Source organism: Drosophila teissieri, chromosome 3R (assembly GCF_016746235.2).
Source record: "Drosophila teissieri strain GT53w chromosome 3R, Prin_Dtei_1.1, whole genome shotgun sequence".
Classification (NCBI taxonomy): domain Eukaryota; kingdom Metazoa; phylum Arthropoda; class Insecta; order Diptera; family Drosophilidae; genus Drosophila; species Drosophila teissieri.
In genome coordinates, this window is record NC_053032.1 from 17,102,219 (window position 1) to 17,123,949 (window position 21,731).

General features: G+C 47.4%; 2 protein-coding genes across 3 annotated transcripts in view; one reads left to right on the forward strand and one right to left on the reverse strand.

Moving 5' to 3' along the window:
- Window positions 1-21,731, forward strand: part of LOC122619267 — a 92,963-nt gene that overhangs the window by 55,016 nt on the left and 16,216 nt on the right. Inside the window, exons 5-9 of the mRNA XM_043796085.1 lie at window positions 1,457-2,235; window positions 12,552-13,184; window positions 19,059-19,765; window positions 19,998-20,898; window positions 21,328-21,370. Coding sequence (XP_043652020.1) covers window positions 1,457-2,235; window positions 12,552-13,184; window positions 19,059-19,765; window positions 19,998-20,898; window positions 21,328-21,370 — 3,063 coding nt within the window. The remainder of the gene's footprint in view (window positions 1-1,456; window positions 2,236-12,551; window positions 13,185-19,058; window positions 19,766-19,997; window positions 20,899-21,327; window positions 21,371-21,731) is intronic.
- On the reverse strand, window positions 7,573-10,659 carry LOC122619268. Of its 2 annotated transcripts, none has more exons than XM_043796087.1 (3): window positions 10,073-10,659; window positions 8,381-8,757; window positions 7,573-8,321 (listed from the first exon to the last, which is right to left on the reverse strand). In XM_043796087.1, exons 1-3 carry the CDS (start codon window positions 10,627-10,629, stop codon window positions 7,573-7,575), a joined length of 1,683 nt encoding a protein of 560 aa, XP_043652022.1. In that variant the 5' UTR covers window positions 10,630-10,659. The 2 variants fall into 2 exon arrangements, with proteins under 2 accessions (XP_043652022.1, XP_043652021.1); XM_043796086.1 differs by having other exon boundaries at window positions 7,573-8,318; window positions 10,073-10,629.

A 21,731-nucleotide genomic window follows, 5' to 3' on the forward strand; every position in this document is an offset into this window, starting at 1 on the left:
TGTGGGCCTGGCTTTGGCTGAGCTGAGCTGAGCAGAACTGGCGGCCTGCCAATCGGCCCAAAACGATCAATTGGCAGAGAGACCCCCATAAAATGTTGAATGTTGAATGTTGCCAACTGTCCCTGTCGTCCGCTGACTGACTCTCGTTTGCAGCCGCTGATTTACGAGCTCGCCACGGGCCGTTGTGTAACGCATGCGATTCAGAATTCTTAAATGCCAAGCTCCTTTCGACCAGCAGAAGTGGACTCAGAGTCAGACTCAGAGTCAGAGTCGGAGTCAGTCGCACACTCGGCCCAAAAGACCCCTGTTGCTGTTGGCTTTTATAGTAGGAATGGCTGTACGACTGTCGCCAAGTCGCAAGTCGCAAGTCGCGACGGTGGCGGCGACATTTTAATCAAAAAACTCAATCGAACGCACGCATGCGCAATAAAAACAAAAATCAAATCAAACCCATAAAATCAACACAGCAACAACCACATGAGCTCTTTAACCGTTTCACTTGCCCCCCCGACCAGAAAAGGAAAAAAATAAAGTAACCGAAAAAAATAAAAAGAAATCGAATAAACGTATATATAAATAGATATAGACAAATGCCGGCCGGTTGGCGGGGTTCTTCCGTTTGACAAAAGTTCAAATAACCTCGGCCCCTATGCGAATTTCGATTCGATTCGCTGCGAATTTATTAGCATTTCTGAGGGCGGTCGACTCTGGAAAGATGTGGTGCTTTTGATTGTAGTAGCGACTTTTCTACTTCAGGGAAGGGATCTTGAAATACTGAGTTTACTACAGAAAGTCGGATGCCTTACTTTGACATCTGCTGCCTTATGATCAGCAAAAGCCACTTTGGCATTTAATAAACATATCGAAATTAGTCATGCTGCTGAGGTACGAGTATCAAGCTGATTGCGATGACCCATTTTCCAGCTCCACAAGCGACATAAATTGAAAGGCCACCTATTCCTTGGGCGTGACTCGCAGCTCCATAATAGAACTCCACCGAAGATAAATAAGGGAAAAACAGTCGGGAAATTCGGGCTGAGGTTGGTGTGGTGTGAGCCATAAATTCGTGCATGTAAATAATTGCCGGCAATTTTTTCGCGCCGTACGAAATTAATTAAAACATTCGCGCAGGCAAACGCAAACACATATGCCACATAAAAAAGTTAAGAGTTAAGTCCACACATGTGCGGGGCATGTTGCAAAATTTATGACAATTTAAATGGCACACATTTGGTGGACAATTCGCGGCGATTAGCGCAGAAATTTTCGCGAATTCGGCTTAAGCCGCATGTGAATTGCTTGAATTGCTGGTTTTTCAGTGCCGATTTTCCTTTGCAGTTGGGAAACTGTCTGTTCGGGGTGCGCCGTGCATACAATGACAGCTTTATGTGCAGATATATTGCCGCGATTAGCCAAGCTTATAATCTTTTGTGTGTGCTTTACTTTTCACTTACAGAGCAACAGCAACAGCAACAGCAACTGCAGGCAGCGCGGCAACATGACAAAGTCAAGAAGTTAACGAAAATGCAGCGCAATAGCAATACAAATCAAAACAACATGACAGGAGAAGATGTGAAAAGTGCAATTAGCAGCAGCAGCAGCAGCAGCAGCAGCAGCAGCAACGAACAGCAGCAGCAGCAACATCAAACGCTTATCAACGGTCAGCCAGCGACTTTGCCGGCAGCAACAGCAGCAGCAACAGCAACAGCAGCAACAGGAGGAGTTGCAGCAGCAACATCCGCGGCAGCAACATCTGGCCGCACGTCAGCAATCGCCGCTGACACGACGCGCTACAAATCGGGATTAAGTGATGTGGCGGCCAACGGAGACGTTGATGGTCGGCCGACTTCATCTGCCACCACATCTGTTGTGGCAACTGCCGCTCCGAGCGTTTTTAGCACCGGTTGTGCAACCATGCCGCGAACTCGCCAATACGGAAGCAACGTCGCCGCTGCACTTGCAACAGGAGCAACATCGGCAACATTGGCAACATCGGCCACAGCGGCCACGGGAGCAACATCGCCAGGCAGCCACACCATGACAGCTGATAAGAAATTCTTAAGCCAGGCGGCGCCCGTTCAGGGGCATCATCATCATAAGCTGCCATTTGCCGATAAGGCCGACTCCGAATTGGCCGCACTGGACAATCTGGACCTGGCTCACAGCCTGGATTTATTGGACGTCGATGGCGAGGATCCGTACGGCGCTTTGCAGGAGTATCTGGAGCGTGTCAAGGTGAGTGCCTCTTCATTGTTTTGTTGCTGGCTCTTTTGGGTCTGGGAAATGCAGAGCTGTTCCGTTCCCAAGTTGCGCAATTTTCCCCTCGAATGGGGGATACTATTTGGGGACTGCCCCACTTGACGCAGTCTGCTGCTTGGTGTGGTTCGATTTGTGGCATTTTCACATGATAATAAGCGACCATTTCTGTCCCCATCAAGCAAACGCACACTTAAGTGCAGTGAGAAAAATATGTGCTAAGATATGGGATAATAATAATATTATTGAATATTATTGAAATATGAGACAGGGTGATTGGGAACTACCTAAGCATTAATATTCTTCTATTTTTCTTTTATTATGTAAATATTTTAATTATTTCTTTGGTATCCTTGGCAATTTTTGCCTGTGTAATCACACAATTGCCTGAGACCCAGCCTAGTGCCAGTCTTTCATTCAACGCCCCTCCCCTGCCCCTGCCCCTGTCCCGGCTGTCAACACGGCGTGATTTTGCAAATGATTATTTTGCGTGACAGAAAAATGTGTTAAGGCGATCTCACACACAGCCGTAATATGTAACGCATACGCCGTGTTGCACGCCCGACTTTCCGCTGCCGCTTTGGCTGTCGTTCGGCTTGTCGTCAGCGGTCGTGTACATAAAATTTTATGTTTCTGTACCGGAAAGCGCAATATTACACATACACATCAACGATGACGGCAACGTCAACGGCCGGGGCTTTGGTTTTCTTTTCTTTTCGTTTTTTTTTTCTCTTATTTTATTTTTTCCTCGCCTTCTGCCGTCTTTTATAACTGTTTCGCGTGAATTTTCCTCATAGCCGCTAGATTTTGTTGTTATTACTATGTTTATTTGCCGCTCATGGCGGAAGCATAAACGCACGCACGCGCGTTTTCCCCAGCGTTCCGTTTACGATTCGTTCTTGTGGTCAGTGGTCGGGAAACAGAGTGTGCAAGTCGCACTATGAATGTGATTATATCGATTAGATTGTGAATTGCACTCTGAAGCATTACATACTAGGAAACACATTTTATCTAATTCCCACAAAGTGGTTTAGTAGAATGCCGTTTACATATCTCTCCTAAGATCCTTTTCTTTTATTGGCTTAACTTCTTCATCAACAGATGCCCTGGTTTTATAGCGTTTTTAGTAGTGCGAAATCGAGGACAACACTTTTCCTATAGTTTATATGACACTTCTCCAGATAACTACTCCATAAGTGCATGTGAAATAAAATTTCCCCAACGCTTGTGCTAAGCTCCAGATAAAATAAATTTCGCGACTTAAGTGCCTTTTCGCCATTTGTGCCAGAATGGAGCACCCACAAATCGCGCAGCAAACGCCGGCGATTTAACTGCGTTTTTTACCGCGCCAAATCAGAGCAAGGCGTTTTTATCGCCGCTGATCAACCGGGATGGCTTTATGGCGGTAAATGCTGCACGCCATGTGCCATATGCCATATGCTGCATTTTATAATCAGTGTCATCACCTTAACACCCATCCAGTGCCCGGCCACGCCCCCCAGCGCCCCTTTCTCTGGAGCAGGCGAAACGAAGTAAGCCGAAACCTAGTTTGGCTTAGTTTTTCTTGGCCTGGCGTGGGCTGTCGGCTTATGGCCTTACACTGCGGTTATTAACGCCTTTTTACACATTTTCCCCCTGTTCCGCCTCCAAATACGGCTAATTTTTTGGCTAAATTGAAATTATTAGCCGGCAACTGTGCCTAATGATGACAAAATGTGTCACAGCGCTGCCCACGCAGGCCAAAACCTTTCTTTTCGGGCCACAAGCAATGGTGGGTGGGGGGTTTGGGGGACTTTGGGGCAACGTCTCCTTTGTGCACATTTATTATGACAAATAGTGCAACGTTTTGGCTGGAAATTGCCGTTACACGCTAAGTCGGCTAAGACGCTTGTTGGCGTGGCCTTAGGCTTAATTTGAATACACTGCGTCAAAAGGAGATGTTAGAAGTTGAAACAAAATGTTTAATTAACATGTTTTATCACTTCTATGAAACTAACATTGCCATTTGAATATCTAAATTTGGAATTTCTTCCTAAGCATATCTCCACCCATTTTTATTATTATTGGATTGTAGTCCATTTTCAAAGTGTACTTATGAAATGCGTTAGTGGAGGCGGTAATCACCGAATGACCCATTTAAGACGCACCGAAACGAAACGAAGCGAATCCATGACAGGCGATGGCAACTCGTTTTTTTCCGTCGCGCTTCCTGCATCAATTAGCACTGGCTTTTGCGCAGATTTTCCATAATTTTACATGGACAAGCTGGCTGGATGGATGAATGGAAAAGCGACTGACTGACTGACTGGATGGGGCAGAGTTTTCCCGTTTAAGCAGCCAGTAATTGGCGCTCGTCAGCATCGAGCTGACTATGCGGCTAAGTAAGCTTAATGCATCAATCAAGCTTTCAGCATGACAACGTGTATAAATATTGCCTTTCTGCCATTCGAAAATCTGATAAATGTGGCGCACAGTTTGCGTGTGTTCTCGAATGATTTTAATTATAGATATTGACAAAGTGGCGATGGGAAATTAAGACGTAAGCCTGCTGCTGCTGCTGCTGCGCCCAGGGATTGTTTTTTGGATTTAGTTTTCAGTTTTCAGTTCTTCGAGTTTTGTTTGGAGTTGGGTTTGGGTTTGGGTTTGGCCAGGCCTGGCTGGTTCGATGAACCCACGAAAAGTATCTGCTTTAGCCAATTATGCGAATGCTGTTAATGAATGTGGGCGACGACTTGCCTTAGGTTTATCTATATGGCTTTATGCAATGGCTCTGTCAGTTGGCAAATGCGAATGCGACGCGACTGCGACTGCGACTGCAAATGCGACGGCGCAGCTGCCTAGAGAAAGTTGTCTTTGCCCAATTTGCAAATGACGTTTTTTTGTCAACGTCAAACGGGCGAACTGGCGAACGGGCCAAAACAAATGGCAATAAAAGGCAGCGCCTGCGCCTGCACGTTACTATTTTTGTCAACCGGGAGTTGATCTGGCAAAACCAAAGACAATCCCACAGGCCTCCCCGATGATGCCAAATGGAGTCAGAAAATCATCAGTTAGGAAAAAAAGAAAAACAAACCAGAAGAAAGACTGTGGGAGAAGCTGAAGCTTCAGCTGAAAAACTGCGAAGCTGATACTGTGAAATGAAAGTGAAGCGACAAAAGACTTCTACCATTTCACCGGCAGCAATCATAATTGCAGACAGCAATTAAGCCGCTGTCACAGGCTGCCAGCTACTCATGCTGATCGCGTTACAATTGCAGTTGCAATGCCGCATTGCCGCAGAGTTGTAATGCTGCAAAGTTGCAGTGTTGCAGCGTTGCATGTTGCCAGTTGTCAAGCGCGGCTCGCTGACAATGCGTTGATATTTTCCGACAAGCAAATCAGCAGCCACCAACTCCAAAAAAAAAAGAAGTAAAATAAACCAAAAGGCCGTGCCACAAAAATTGAGCCAATTTGCTGATGCCGAATCGAAGCTCACCACTGGGAATCGCATTTTGTGCGGTGAGTGCTCTTCTGAGCCCGGACTTTCTTTTCCTCTAGCCGCCACTAGCTTGCCACAAGTGACGCAAAATAGCCTGCTGCTCGATTTTCAGAGTCTTGAAAGCCAGTGGAATTTAATTTACAAAATCCAAATGCCAGGCAAGGGAAATCCCTTGCCACGATTGGCTCACTTTGTTAGTTTGTTTAAGCTCTACTGAAATATAAATAAATAGGAAATTAGGAGAAGTACAATGAACAAATGCTAAGTATCCATATTAACCTATGTGTAAAACTCCACAGTAAATCATGTCATTTACCAGCTATATTAATATCTACAAACTTGAAACAATCTAAACCTAATAGTGGTACGTAACCAATAAGACTGAATGTAGTACCTAAAGACTTTTGTTTTGAGTTATGTAAGAACGGAAAGCAGGGCTTCTGCGGCATTTCCTCCGAAGCTGTCACAGCTGTTTAGCACTAAGCTTACCCAACTCAAACCTCTACCTCGATTTCAGCCATTCTGGCTCTGAAAAAAGCTGCACGTGAGCCAACCACTTCAGGTGTCATTGCCCAGCCGGGAGTTGAACTCTTAGAAAATGTATAGTACATATATGCGGCTTTGCTTGCATTCTTTCGAAGCAAACGTAGGTACACATATATGCATACACACACTCCATATGAAGTGCCATTGAAATTATAATGATCTTCGGGGGATTTTGGACCGATCGCTCGGACGTCAGGCTACCAGAAAACCGAAAACAGAAAAAATAAAGAGGCCAAATCGAGATGAAGATGGAGGAGCACATGGGTATTATTTAACCAATTTGTTGTTGCCCGTTTTTGGATCTGGCTATGACCTTCAATGGTCATTTGTTCAAAAACAAAGCGAGCTGCTCTGCTGGCTTACCAAAAATACAACGGCAACAACAAGAAACAGAAAAAAAGCGAGAAAAAAGAAAAATATTTTGACGTTGATGTTGATGTCGATGTGGTCAATGTCAATGTCAGAAATCGGTTGGAGTGGAAAATCTGAGCTCACAGTGGCTTACAAACGCAGTGCTACTCCCGTGCTTTTTGTTTAGGGTTCAGTGCTGGGCTAATAAGATAAACTCGCGTGATTGATGTGCGTTTTGGGGATTACATGGCCCTTGTAGGTCTGACCTTTGCAGTCGCTCTGGCTCAGCAGCTGTTTTCGGTTTTCTTCTGCCGGACTCACCAACTGCGGTTGTTCTACCATATCCATGTATCTGTGTATCTGTTTATCTGCCAGCATATCGCTGATGTGGCATCAACTGCGTGCCACACCCGACTGTCTGCAGCTGGGCTTCACAGTTTCAGAGTTTCAGGGTCTGTGCGGCTCCATCGGAGTCTAGACTCGGTGCTGGGCACAATACTGATTGCATTTAGCGATAAATTAACCAATGAATACAATTAAAATAGGAATACTCGCACTGCAACCACTTTGCCAAGGGCAACGGGGCGAGACCTTCGCCGAGAACACGGCGAGAAAAAGCTTTGTCTGGATATAGGATATACAAGTCAATCGAACTCAGAAGACTCAGAATGCATAAACTATATCATATACCTATAGTTGATACGATTTTCTCACAGTGCAGTTCTGAAAAGGCGTCCCCAAGGGCAGTGCAGCCGATCAACCTTCAGTTCGCCACGATTCGATGCGATTTCTCTCAAAATCAATTGCATGCTGTACTTTATTGTGTGCCATATAGTTTTGTCCACATGAGTCGAGGAAAACGGTGCCCCAAGCCGAAAACTGAAAAGCCAAATAAAACCAATCCGAAAACGAAAACGCAACTCGCAACTCGCTCGCCGCATTTAAATGTTTAGGTTGTCCGCATCAGAGTCCAACTGTGGATTAGCCGGGTGCGATTGCGTTAATTGTGTCTCGTGGGCATCGTTACCACCGCCCGGGGCCGGGATGGATCTCCGGAGGCGCTCCTCTGCTGGCCAGGAGGATGGGTATGAGGTTTTCACCTGCTGCTGCTGCTGCTGGCGCATGTTCGGATTGCCAATGAAGCGGACATGTGGCAAGAGCAATTGCTGCGCCAGATCGGCTGACATTGATCTTGTCGAGTGCAATCTATTAGCGGGCAGTCGCCAAGAAGCCAATGGGGCAGCAGCATCCTCCACTGACAGTGATGGCCTGACTGATTGATCGTAACCATTAATTTTATGCGTTGACATTCTCAGCGGCCAGTAGTTGTTGCTGTCACCCGCCGGTTGCGCCACCACCCGCTCTCCCAATTTCCCAGCGCTGGCTGTCAAGTGCCGCTTGCCGCGATTCGGAACGAATGGATCGTCGGCGTTGTAAAGATCCCGGAGCTGCAGCTTCTTGCCCCGGGTGGCGAAGAAGGGATCGTCCACTTGGAAGTGGTTGCGATGCTTTTTGCCGCGGTGCGGATAGAACAGGTCGTCATACTTGAACAGATCCTTGACCTTGTCGCGCTTGCCGCGATTGGGCACAAAGGGCTCGTACCGGTTCATCAGGGCGTCCAGATCCGGCGATCCGCTGTGCTTGCGACCCCGCGGCGGTATGAAAGGATCGTTCTCCTTGCTCATGTCTTCTGGTAGAAGTCAATCGAATATAGTGGATTATTCAAAGGAGGTTTACAAATACACTCACCTCCAAACTGATAGCCATCGAAGAGCTTCTCCCTTCTGACGAGCACATACTGCGGCTCATCCACAATCAGTGGGGGCTCCAGATGACCGGATAGATTCAGTTTCTTCCAAAGGAACATCCCCGGGTAGTAGTTCTCGGCAGCCCCATCGCTCAGGTTGCCCGAAGGACGTTGAATGGGGTACAGGAGCTGCATGGCCCAGTGCAGGAACTTCATGAGATCCTGTTCGCCAGTGAGCAGCATGTAGACCTCATTGTTGCTCTGCTCCTCGTCGTCGACCGCGTCATCCTCCTCGGAAGCCGATGCTGAGCTGGCCCCAGACTCGGAATCCTGCATCGAACTGAGCTGCATGTGGAGGCGGGACAGGGCCTCTTTGTTCCTGATGATGATGATGAGGAGGAATAATAAGGTCTTGCGGTTTCTATAGTCTGATTAATGCCCCATCATTTGTTCGCTTTAAGGAACAGCACATTTTCACATTTTTCTCTTTGGTCTGAAGCGTGGAGCGTGGGTTGCGGCCATGGGTTTCAATTACCCTTGTTGGCCAGAGTTTCTCTTTTCGAAAAATCAACCGACACCGACGACACCAAATTGATGAACTTCTTTTTCCCACTCACAACAATGTGACCCAAGGAAAACGCCTAAGCTCTTCGCTTATCCGAGGCTGTCAGGCTGATCCAATTCAATCAAAAGTCAATTTGAGGCAATTCCACGAAAATTACTGTGTAATATTACAAATTAGACGAGCAGCAACAACAGTCGAAAGTTATGCGGGCTCATGGTTAATTAATCAAACATTTAACAAATCAACAAAGGCAAACATAACCAATAATGATAAGATCCCAGCCCTGAGAGATGATTAATTCGAATTTAATAGCAGCGCCCAATCATTTTTCAACACAACATAGTATTCCTCTTAAATTACAAGCCGCCGCAGCAAAGAGAAGAAAGAAATGTTTTATGTTAAAATAAAACAAAAGCTGGGCGAGCAAAATATTTCTCACTCGCCGAAATGAAAAGTGAAACTCGTAATGCAGTTTTCGTTTCGTTTCGATTTCGTTTCGGGGCAATGAATTTGCTGACAGTTGTTATTTTATAAAATAAATCAACATACGTGGCGGCGGTCTCCTGGCGGCTCTGACTTGAAACAAAACTGAAAAACTGAAAGACTGCAAAACTGCAAAGCTGCAATCGTCGGTACTGATTTTTTCACGCCCATTAATTGGTTTTGCGTGTTCCCAGTCGACAGCCAAATTGTCGACGATTTGTAGCCCCTCTCGTGGGTTAACCTTTTTTCGGCAGAGCCTGGCGCCCTGCAAAGGGTTAGCATTAACCCCTTCTTGCCAAAGGTGGCTTTAACTTTATATGTATCATTATTTAAAGGTGAGCAAATGAATTTTCTCTGCCAAAAAGTAGTTATGGAAGGTATCCCTTCAAGAGCTAGTAATTGAATATTGAAACTGATAACTTTTAAAATTTCCCATAAATGACTGTGAAAATGCATAGCCTTGGCCTTAGTGGGTTAAGTTGGTACTTTGGCTGCCAAATCGGTTTACATGTAAGGCGGAAACGAGGTGCTCAACTTTCTCGACTTTCCTTCTGTGCAGCCTTGAACCTGCTGGCCAATCTCTGGTCGCCACCTTGCCACTTGCCACTTGCCACTTTGCCACCCACATCCTGGACCCACATCTTACCTGGCCGCCAGCATGGTGCGATAGTACTCCTGCGGACACTTGCTGGATCCGCCGGATCGACCCTGGCAACGCTGGCCCCAATACCGATGAGGGGGCGTGGTGCGATAGTTGTTGGGCTCCAGACCCAGACCCAGACCCATGCCCAGTCCCATGCCCAGTTCCATTCCCATTGCAATTTCCTGCGGCGCTGATTGCCTGGCCCCTAAATCATCTGCGTTTCGATTAAAATCCTCAGAGTGCCGCGGTGCTGTTTGCTCCACATCGGCCAGGCTAAATTTTCCAGAATCCATGGGTCCACTGCCATTGCCATTGCCATCTCCATTGCCATTGCCATTGCCATTGTGCATCATATCGCGCAGTGCATCGGCGGGGCTGTCAAACAGGACGCGTGCATCCTTTTTCTGATGCTGCTGCTGCTGCTGTTGGTGGCTCAAGGCCGCCTTCGTGGCCGTGGCGATAAGCGATGGTGGCAAAGATAGGACCACATTGCCATGGCCATGGCCACCGCCGCAATAAATCGCCAGGCAGAGGCTGAGCCAGGCCAACGTGAGCCTCATGCTGTCTGCCGCCTTGCACGGAGGATCGAGGACCGAGGACCGACTTTGGCAACTCAGAAACTCGAGTCTCTCGAAGTTGTGCCAATTTTTATTTCACTCCACTCCTGCCGCTCGTCGGCCACTTTGAAGAAGCCAGTCAGCCAGTTAGCCAGGCAAAAGGCGGCCAGTCCGCGGCATCCGCTGCGTTTTTGGCTCTTAGAAAAACGGAGAGACTGAAACTGAAACTGAAAGTTGCTGGCCAGCGGTCCAGCTTTTTATAGCACGAGAACGAGATCCAAAGGCCAAAGGAGCGGCCCGCGGAGTTTTGGGAATACGCCTGCTGGTCGCGCTCGACAGACCCTTGGTCACATGTGACAACACTGAGAGAAATGGGAACAGAATCAGGAGTCCTACACCCAAAATCAATCTAATATGGGAAATATGCCTCGTCATAAAATGAAACATTGAAGGAATAAGTATCATTATTATTAAACAATAAAAGTATCATTGAATGGCATACAAAAATAATTTTAAATATCAACAAAATGGAATATTTTTGTAGTACACTTGCAGTGTAGTGTAGTGCCTTGGCAATGCCAATTGTTTGTCATATGCGGCGTAGCATGAAATTAATAAAAGAAATTGCATTGCACGGCGACGAACTGGGAAATATGGCGACCCACTTGAGATGCCCCCAGGCCAACTCTCATACGTCACAAGTTGAGTTCGAAATCAGCTGAAGTCAGTGGGCCACCAAACCAGCAAACTCGATTGGTGTCCGGCTTGGTTTGTTGTTTGCCTAACCTGTGAACCCAGAACCGCCTTCGCAAATTAGCCAGCCAACTTCTCACCAATGCAGCGCAATGCCCGAGTGGCCCCGTCGATAAGATCTTAGAGTACGCGGCTTTCTTTCAAGACCCCAGAGGCAATAGACTACCTCTGAGGATTTATTGCCTGCTAATGTTCGATCGCATTTGTCTGGGACTTGCCCTTCTGGCAACAGGAGCCGCCACAAAAAAAGGGAAAAATTGGAAAAACAAGGGCCTGCAAACAAAAAAACACAATTGCTGAGTAATGAGCACTGCACGTTATTAATGTCACTGGGGAACCGGGAAGAAGTGGCAAGGGTTCCGTGCAAAGGGTTCCTTGGATGCGGGGACCAGTTTGTTGGGTTCTGGTTCTGGGTCTGGGTTCTGGGTCTGGGGCCACGATTTTTAATTAAGTAATTCGCTGACTTTGTTAGCCCTGTGGGCTCCATCTGACTCTGATCTTCCCTGGCGACCATCCGCAGTTCTCTTCTCTTTTTTGGTACCTCTTTTCTTAGCCGTGTTTAATCTGGCTAACAAATTGCTTCATTTCAATTTATTTGCATTCGCGTCGTGTTTCGCTGGGAGTTCGTGGCTGCAGTTTTCTGTTCCGCTGCGAGTGTGGAAAACCTTTTGCTGCCTCCGCGGTCGTGTTCTAATTTATTTGTCTTTGATTGTGCCCATGTCTCTCCGGGATGTCTCCTGCGGTCGTGTCCTGGCCTTTCCTCCTGTCTTTCTGTCTTCCTGCCTTGCTGGCCCTGTTTGCGGGCCAAATTAAGCAAACATACATCATAGTCGGGGGCCATTAGAAGCAGCTCTTTGTGGCCGCGAATGTGGCGCTCTGGGCGCGATTAATAGACCATTGCCTTGATATATGTGCGCAATTAGAGCGCTAATCAAAACCTAATCTCCGCCACAGCGCGCAATTTATGGGTCTTCTATGCGTGGACAGAAAATTAACAACGATTACTAGGTGGATTAAGTAAAATATAAATATAGAATAGCATGTCTAATTGATTTTATTATGCTTCGTTTACCGAAGCAAATAGAAATGTGCCACAGCAGTAACTATTTTAAGGCACTGTGTTCATTATTTCTCCAAGTGCACCTCACTAACAACTGCCATTCTAATTTCAGCGGGAAATCAACGAGGTCTTCGAGCTGCGCAAGGTCCAGCGCTTGGAGCAGCAGCTCCGTGAGCAGCTGGAGGAGCGGCTATCGCAGGCAGGAGTCCAGCAGCTTGATGAATTGTCTCGTTCCACGGAATCAGATAGCGGCTTTGACAGCAGCAGCACCACAGCCACATCGGGCACACCAGCAGCAACAGCAGCAGCAGCAGCAGCAAAAGCAGCAGCAGGAGCAGTCACATCGGGAAAGCCAGTGACAACTAAACTAAGGGCACTGCCTCCGCCGCCCCTCAGTCCCCACAGTCCCAGCAAGACCACGACGAACTCCATGCCCACCCCACCTGTCCAGGCGGACGATGTTAACATTTGGGCCTGCAAGTTCCTACGTGATCTGGACAGCCTGATGGCCGCCGGCGATAAGCTGCCCCCGCATCTGGCGGCCCTGGCCGAAGGATCCGGTTCCGGTTCGGCCGGCAGCTCGCCCACCTCCAGGACGGCGCCCATCCTGCTGTCCGCAGCTGCCTCGGCGGCCATCCAGAGTCGCCTCGGCAAGGGCTCATCATCCATCATGGAACATCAACTGCAGCAGCACCAGCAGCAACAGCAGCAGCAGAACGGACTCGTCTTGAAACCAGAGAAGCACGTGAGTACACAGCTCGAAATACTTTGTAGAAACATGTAGGATGCAGAAGCCCTTCCTTTGAAAGGATAACATCATTAAATAGGTTGTTCTATCAAATTCAGTCTAGAATTTAAGGCTCAGCAGCAATTTGCATGGCACTTATGTATGTATATACTCCATGCCTGTTTTAGAACACATCTGACTGACTTTTAAATTGCAAATTAGCGTTTGAAATTCCAAAGAAGGCTAAGCCCCTGGTGTGTGCATATGTTCTGCAGCTTACGCTGAGATTTCCTAATCTCAAATCTCTGAAATTTCCGCGTAATCTCTGGTTGCCTTAATTTCGACATGCTGGCGAGCAAACAGCGGAGCATATTTTTTATGAATGTGGGTTAGATAAAATGCGCTCAAGACAAAGGCATTTAATCTGAATCACAACAATGTTGTCAACACACACAGGCAGCAACACAAACTTTTGGGGGCCCACACACACGGCTCGCCCCCAAAAAGGGCCCAACTTCCCCCAGAAATTCGGTGAGTGAGGAATGTTCTTTCAAGAACTGCCATATGTTCCATCCATCCAGCCATCGCCATCCATCCATCCATCCATCCATTCGCCGGATGCGCAACTGAGGCGCGTGAAATTTATGGGCAACGGAGTAGAGGAGTCGGAGATGGAGATGGAGAGATGGAGGTGGAGATGAGGATGAGCACCCAGATGGAAGTGGGGGCCACGGAATGGGTCCGTTGATAGACAGTCGTCACTCGGTGGCTGGCACTTGAACGAGTTAAACTTTGAACTGTTTGAATAAGATAGACGGGCATGTTTCATAGGAGTTGCATTTTTCGGGGGCTTCGCTGCGCCATAAAACGTACAATAAAATGCTCTAATTAGTGCAGTTCTTACTCAGCTTTAGATTGAAAGACAATTGGAGATTGATTGCCGCGCATAGAGTCGTAAAATATTCTCTAATTGGAATCGGAGGGCCGCGGAGGAAAAGGGCAAAGTTTATGAAGCGGCTGCAAGTTCAACTCTTTGATAACCCAAAAGGAGCTGTTGCTCTTAGAATGCACTAAAAGTATAATAAAATGCAAACATTGATAACAACAATAATGAAATAATTTTATCAAGATCTTGCTCTTATAAAATGTAAGATTTATAAAGACCGAATCTTGTAATTAAACTAACATAATATTTTTCGAAGTGCTTTGGTTTTTGTCTGTGGAAAAGTGGCTGCAATCTTTGGCCAACTCGCTGACCCACTTCGAGTAGTCGAGGCCCATAAACCATAAGCCCCGCAACAGACCAACCAACTTGTTAGCTGTCTCTGGCTTATCAAGCCGAATATATCTAATTAAAACATTTATAATCCAAAACGGCACATAAACGGCACTGAGTTTGCGGTCTCCCCCACGGTTGCATATGCATACGCTTAGCATATCGGCTCCCCGATTTTCGAGGGGGAAAAACCTCAGAAAGGCAGCAGCCGACTTGCTGCAAGAAGACAAATATTAATTTTCAAAACGCGTGCCATGCCATGCCGTTGGAAAAACACGACATCAACACCGAACAACGAAGACGAAAACCTAAAACCCACAAAAACCGAGGTGGTGATATGCGGATGGGGTAAAGAAAAGGGCTCCATTGTTGCTGGCGTTTCTGTTGACAACTCCAAATATTATATGTATGTGCTACCAATCGATACTGGGAGAGCGAAGTCTGCTGGCCCATTTCCTTGCCACGCGTTCTAGTTGCGAAATGAAAGGAAAGCGGAAATCATTTTGCCTGGATCCTATGCTTGCCAAGTACAGCTTGGGCCATGCAAATAGGTCAGAGTCGGAAAAAATTTGATACATGAATAAGCTAATTCCGTCCAAAGGGGTTTTTTCCAACATGATGATTACTAATATTACGAGTAGAAGCCATAGTAACCATATTCTTGCGACCTAAACTGTATCTGTGGCAACATAGCTGTCGAATTTTTGGATACTGTCCCGTGACAGTGAGAAAAGCACTCCCTTCACTGCAGCTGTCATATTTCGCCCTAATCGCTCAGGTAAAAGTGCCAATTAAAAGCGCTTAAGCCCCACTGCACTAATTAAGCCAAAGAATGTGGTCGACTTGCCATCTTCCAGTTGCCAACTTCCAGTTGCCAGTTCTCGGCTGCCAGCAATACACTCATTCGGTCAATCAGTCAGTGAGACAGTGGAACTGAGGGCCATGATTTATGAGCTACCAACGGCAGCATAAATCAAAGGCAGCCAAATCGGCCTTTGTATCGAGGGCACAAGTGCGTGCCCTGTTTGCCAAAAATCTGCTGGACAAAAATCTGCTGTCAATGAAAGTAAAGCAGAATCTCATTTTGTGTCAGTTTTCCAGCTTTTTGTTTCGTTTGGTTTGCTTTGCTTTGGCTTGGCTTGTGTTTGGTTTGGTTTCGGTTTTAGTTTGGTTTCGCTCGAAAGGCGCAGGAGTGGAGTGAACTGGGTCAGCATGCCGCCCTGCAGCAAGATCAGCAAAGTGGGATCGGATGCCAGAGAGCCCGGCAGAACAGTCCACTTCACTTTTTGCCTGGGCTGTCAACACGGCAGCAGACCGAGCGGAACCCCAAACGCCCCAATTTAGTTGCCTGCAATGTTTATGGGGATCGGCGTTGTGTTTCTCTCCCTGCGAAAGTGAATCTTGTGCTGCATGCAACATGCGTGTGGCAGGGGAGCATCATCTGCGGCCAACGCAATGCGCTTAATGATGATGAACCATGCAGATGCGGCAGCAGATGTGGAAGATGCACAAGATGCTGGCCTGCACTGAGCAAAAAAGTGAGGAGTTCTATGTGAGTAAATCAGAGGGGTCTGAGCGCGATGTTCTTTCTATAGTAACTGACAGTTAACCACTTAACTGACTTTTCTCTCAGTGCACGACGTGCAAGGCTGCCCAGACAAAAGGCCGCGACACACAAAAAGCTTTTCGCGCAGCTCAACGAGCCCCAGACACTTTGACTTAAGTAGAACTTGCAAATCACTGCAAGGCAAACAAACACGATGGTCGACAGAAATCAGGAGGAGCTCGAGGAGCTTGGACATTGGACGGGGAAAGGGGATAGTGAGCAGTGGTTAGTGGTCAGTGATCAGCGATCAGGGAACAATGTCCGGAGGAGGACGATGGGCTGGGCAGGCGTTTAAGTGTTTTGATTTGATAATTATTATCAGTGCGCATGCGTGACCGCGGGCCTCCGAGTCGCCCAGTCGCCCAGTCACTCATTTACGTGGCATGTCCATGTCCAATCGATTTGCGATAGTCTGGCCGAGCATGATCGGCACTGAAGAGCGCTCCAGTACTTGTGTTATATATGTTGTCCACTCGAAGACGCGGCCTTTCTGGGTCACATATCAATAAAAGTGGGGCGCTGAGGCGTTGCCCACTGCATTTGTCATTCAGTTTTTCAGTTATTCATCGATATCGAAAGCAGTAAACAGTAAACAAACGCTATGTATATACATATTTGTAGATTTCGTGCGCCCCGTTTTTATGATCAATTAGGAGCATTTATACAGTTTCTCCCTCCCGGAAATTCTTGATAACCCCAGCGGCGACCCAGAGGAAGAACAAAATTTTTATGTGTCATTTTGTGTTTATTTTATAGCATTTTTCATTAACTAACCGAAGAAAACATTTCATTTGTTTTCCATTCCATTCCATTTCCAAATCGCTCTGCGGCAGTGTTGTGAGAAATGTTCACAATTTTATGACATTTAAATAAGTCTTTGTCAGCGTTTCGGATATCGGATTCTACTGCCGCTCATAAAACTGATTTGAATTTTCCCCAGCCATAAAATGCCTCAATTTCAATCACAAGAAACCCAACGAGACGGAGAATCATCGGAAATTGCTTACATATGTAAAGCAGATTGGGTGCATTTGAGAACTTTTCTCCTATATTTTGGGTGCCCTGATAAAATCGCTAAATTAATCGAGTGTGCGCGGCAAAATAGACGATCTTCGGCTTGATAACTAGCCGTAAAATGGTAAAAGTTTTTATTCTCCGATCGGAGTCGGCGCCCGGCTGCCTTTAAATGGCCACATGTTCGGTGCCCGGCCATGCCCATAAACGCCAAATGATCTGGACGCCCAATTAATGCGTCGCCGGCGAGAGTTGGCGGCTCATTAACACGCAGTTCACTCAGATGCTCAAATGGTATCGCCATCGTCTTTATTAATAATTCATAGACGCTGCCGTAACAGGCTCTCCAGACTGCTCCATAATGCATTACAAATTTGCCATCGCAACGGCAACAGATGTGTGGCTCACAGTCCCAAAGGACGCCCCTGACTGACTGCATCCGCATCCTGTGACCATTTCTAGACGGGCGTCGTCTGGTCCGCAGCTGGCCAATACTCTCGATTGGGGGAACTGTGCAGCTGGCGATCTTAAATATTATATTTTTTCGGCTTTCAGATCAGCACAGATTCAGCACACATATTGCCAAAGTCAATTTGCCTTGCATAGAAAGCATTCCATAAATTCTACAAAGAGATTGTTTCAATCCAATGATTTTAATCTCTGTACAAAACTCCACTCGTAACCTGTTACTATGGGAAGTTAATGCTTAAATATTTAAACAATAAATTAAAGCACTTGTGGCCGCAATGTTAACTGGAAGTGCCTAAACGCTGGGCATTATATTCATGTTTTTATAAAAGCCCAGCCATTTCATATTGATTGCTTTCGGGAACTCGACTGGCAACTTCAATCAGGCTGTGATACACTTTTTGGTGCCTGCAATTTCGCTGGCCAGCGATTCGCCCAAGGCCCCCAAGGAATTACGCTAACAGAATCAGCAGCAGCCACAGCAGCAGCAGCAACAGCAACAGCAGCAACAGCAGCAACATGCAACACAGCAACCTGCTGCAGCAGCAACACAGTGTTCCCGGTTTTTGAGGCCGCGGCTCGGGGCATAAATACACATTTTTCGCTGCCGATAAATCATTTAAATCAATTTCCGCCTGTTGCCGCCGCAGCCAGGATTTTTTCCGCACCAAATGAGAAAACCAAATTGTCAAACGCTTGCCAAAGGCTTGTAAATCGAGTTGACATAAGGCACTTATCCCCATAATAGCAATAAAACATGACCGTGAATATACGAGTAGCGAGTGGCAGTAGAAATATGCAGCTGGGCCACGGGTTCTTAGAACGGCGAATCGGCTGTTATCACACGCGGCTTATAAATCATAAGCCGAAACAATAGGGGAAATGTCTGTGCTAAGTCGGCTTCATTGAGATGCCTTTCCGCGGAAATGAAAACACAAAAAACAAAACAGAGAGAAGAAACAAACTAACTTGTCTTGGCCAAAGATTTGCATAAAATACGTAAATTCCTGCGCTTCTTGCGCGTTCCACTTGGCAATGTCTAAAAATTCCGCTGATGTTTCCTTTTTCGCATTGTCCCTGGCTTTTGGCTCCCCAACAAGGTAGCCCCCAGTTTGGATTGGATTGGATTGGAATCGGAGGCTGGGGCTAGCCAGCTCCACCACGCTCATTATGCATTCAAGGTCCTTGTCCGTGGAGGTTGAGGTTGAGGCTGCGGCTGCGGCCCTCGAAACTGTCAGCGGCACTCAGTGTCGACTTTTCTTTATTAAACCTGACTGACTATATTTTAATAAGTTAACTTGTTCTTCTTCCTGCTGCACTTGCCGCAAGTCGTGCCACCTTTGCTTGAACCTGGTTGTTTGGTCTTTTCAGAACTATTAAAGTTAGTTCATCTTAATAAATTAAAGTAAGGTATATAATGTAATAGTTTGTTATAGATATACGCCATTTAATCACTAGTTATACATTTTTTATAAATTTGTATATATTTTTAAACCAATTTTCTAAGTGTATTGCTTGCCTCTTGCAGGCCACCATTCCACTGCAATCGTTTTACCTTGATTGCGGACGCAACGAGGCATCGCCGGCAACCAAATCGAATGTTGCCTATATGCGCACCCTGTCGGCGCCGAATGGTGGAGGAGGAACAGGAGGAAGAGGAGCAGGAGCAGGAGCAGCCGGAGGATCTGGTGGTGCAGCACTCCCCCCGCAGAGCCAGCGCAAGAGTCTGGCCTGTCCCCCACTTAGTGGCCAAGCGGACACAATAACTCCGACACCGGCAACTCATAAGCTGACAAATTTCCAAAGCGCATTGAAAATCGAGGAGATGGCGGCGGCCAAGGGAACGGCGGTGGCGACGGCGATGGCCACAGGTGAATCGCAACTGGCGACCACCATCGAGGATTTGAAATCTAGGCGACAGCGACAATTGAGCGGCGGCGACATGGACACAATACTGGCCTCCCAGCCGCTGTCGATGCCAAAACGGGTGGGCATTAATCATGCGGCGCTGACGAGCAGAAATGCCATAACCCCGCCGCCGGCGTCCGCCGCCATCTCATCCGCCTCCCAATCAGCCGCCACCGTTCACTCGGCCAAAGGCTCCTCCTCCTCTTCCGTCGCCGGCAGCACACCCGGCTACCTGGTGGATGTGACCAAAAAAGGATCCACATCGACCATTTGGACCTCGGAGGAGTCCATTCTGCGCAGCGTTGGCGCCGTCGATGAAGACAATAAGTGAGTGCCAGCATTGAGACATTACGCTCGGAAAAATTGTGTGGTGTGCTTGGAAAGTAACTTTTATATTTGCTGGTTTTCGGTTTCAAATAAGAAAGGCTTAAATGTAAGGGTTAAAAACCAAAGTCTAGTAATAAAACTCCAAAGCAAGCACTGCAATTTGTTCCGAGTGTAATGGATACGCCTTTGAATTGATTTGTCACTGTCCTAATATCATACCATCACCTCGCAGCTCCACTTCGTCTTCCTCGGCCTGCGAAGAGGCCACGGGTGTCCTGAGTTCCGGCAAATCGGGCATTTCACTGGACTCCTCTGGACTGGACAACGATAACAACGAGAGCGGCATTGGCACAGCCACGCCGCCAAAGGAAATGTCCCACTACTGGAAGAGCCACCACATGCAGCAGCACCACCACCACCACCACCATCATCACCATCACAGGAAGTGCGCCGGAAGTGCCCAGGACAACGAGTCGGTCAGCCTCTTTGAGGCGCTGCGCAAGATGAAGTTCCAGAAGAGCGGTTCGGTGGCCTCCTCCGACGATCCCGATGTGCTGGAGGTGCTTAGCCAATGCGGCAGTGGTGGCGAGGCCAATGAGTCGCAGGACGACTTGTTGGACGAGGAGAAGGATAAGATGAGCAAGTCCCAGGAATATGAAGAGCTGTGGGAATGCGACTGCACGGATGGAGATGCCAGTAGTGCGAGTGGTGGCGGTGGTGTCACCGCCACCCCAGTGGTTCTGCGACGCAAGTACACGGCACCACCGCCGATTCTCGTGCCCAGAACCCAGCGGAGTCACTCCCTGGACCACTACCATTCACCGCAGCTGCTGGTGCATCCGCGGAAAGTCCTGCCCATCCACCACCATGCCATCAAGAACAAGGAGCGGGGCCAACTGTCGCTGGTCCTGCGACAGGAACCATTCCAGTCTCTTCTGAGTCCTTCGGCCACTGCAGCAAATCAGTTGCACCACTTCGTCGAACTGCCATCGCCCAGCAGCGCCTCGCTGCACAGCGGATTGGGTGATTCTGGTGGCATCCAGGAGCTGTGCACCAAGTCCAACTCGGCGCCGATGCTGCTCAAGGAGCGCGAAATGAGCCGGCGATTCGACAACTTTGACGCCCAGCATTTGGTGAGTGTCTCGAATGGGAAACGAGAACGACTCGAGGGCAGATCGATTGCATTTTGGAACAGGACTAAACTAGTGGCTTATGTTTATCTTGGCTCTTAAGGAATAATGTTTGTTTTGCACTTAGGACTCAATTTGTAATTTAATCAAGTCATTCTGTATTTGCTTAAAGACATTTCGTAGTCTTTTGTTTAGCTCTGCTTGTAAACTTGTATTCAGATCATTCTGAAAGCTTCACAGTTCCACTTAACTTCTTATTCGGTTCAAGGCAACTTGTTCAATTTGTCTTGCTTTATTCCTGCCAAGTTCGGAGAAGCTTCCCAATCCGCTTATAGATCCTCCTGCAGCACTTATCTGCCCGCCCTCGCATCAACTTGATTACCAGACATTAATGGACATTCTCTATATCCCGATCCCTCTTTTTTCCCACAGACGCTGCGCTATTCTCGTTCGCAGAGTGATCGCTATTTAGCAGGTGAGTGAGTAGTGAGTAGTGAATAGTGAATGGTGGTATGTGAAACGAGGAGCCCCCAACGAGTTCTCTGTGGCCACAAAACCAGCCGGGCTAAATGAGTTATTTAAATGGCCTGGACCGAGCCGGGACATCAAGGCTGAGTGGCTGAATGGCTGAATGGCTGATTTGATGCGCCGGTGGTCCTGCCAGCCAATTAGCGGTCTGTTATTAAGCCTGAGTGGTTTATAATAACAGTCTGTCCGTGGGGCTTGATTCATAATTTCTATAATTATTTGTGAGCCTGATCTATATGTGATGGGCGATGGGCCTGCCACGAGAAGGAACCTATCATACGGTTTTGTTTGCGGCAGCAAATCAATTT

Excerpts from the sequence above, each read along its gene's own strand:
- LOC122619268 (XM_043796087.1), bottom strand. The coding sequence starts at position 10,629 with ATGAGGCTCACGTTGGCCTGGCTCAGCCTCTGCCTGGCGATTTATTGC. Across the intron at positions 8,758-10,072 it reads CGCACCATGCTGGCGGCCAG|GAACAAAGAGGCCCTGTCCC; the intron begins GTAAGATGTGGG and ends CATCATCATCAG. Across the intron at positions 8,322-8,380 it reads CGATGGCTATCAGTTTGGAG|AAGACATGAGCAAGGAGAAC; the intron begins GTGAGTGTATTT and ends GACTTCTACCAG.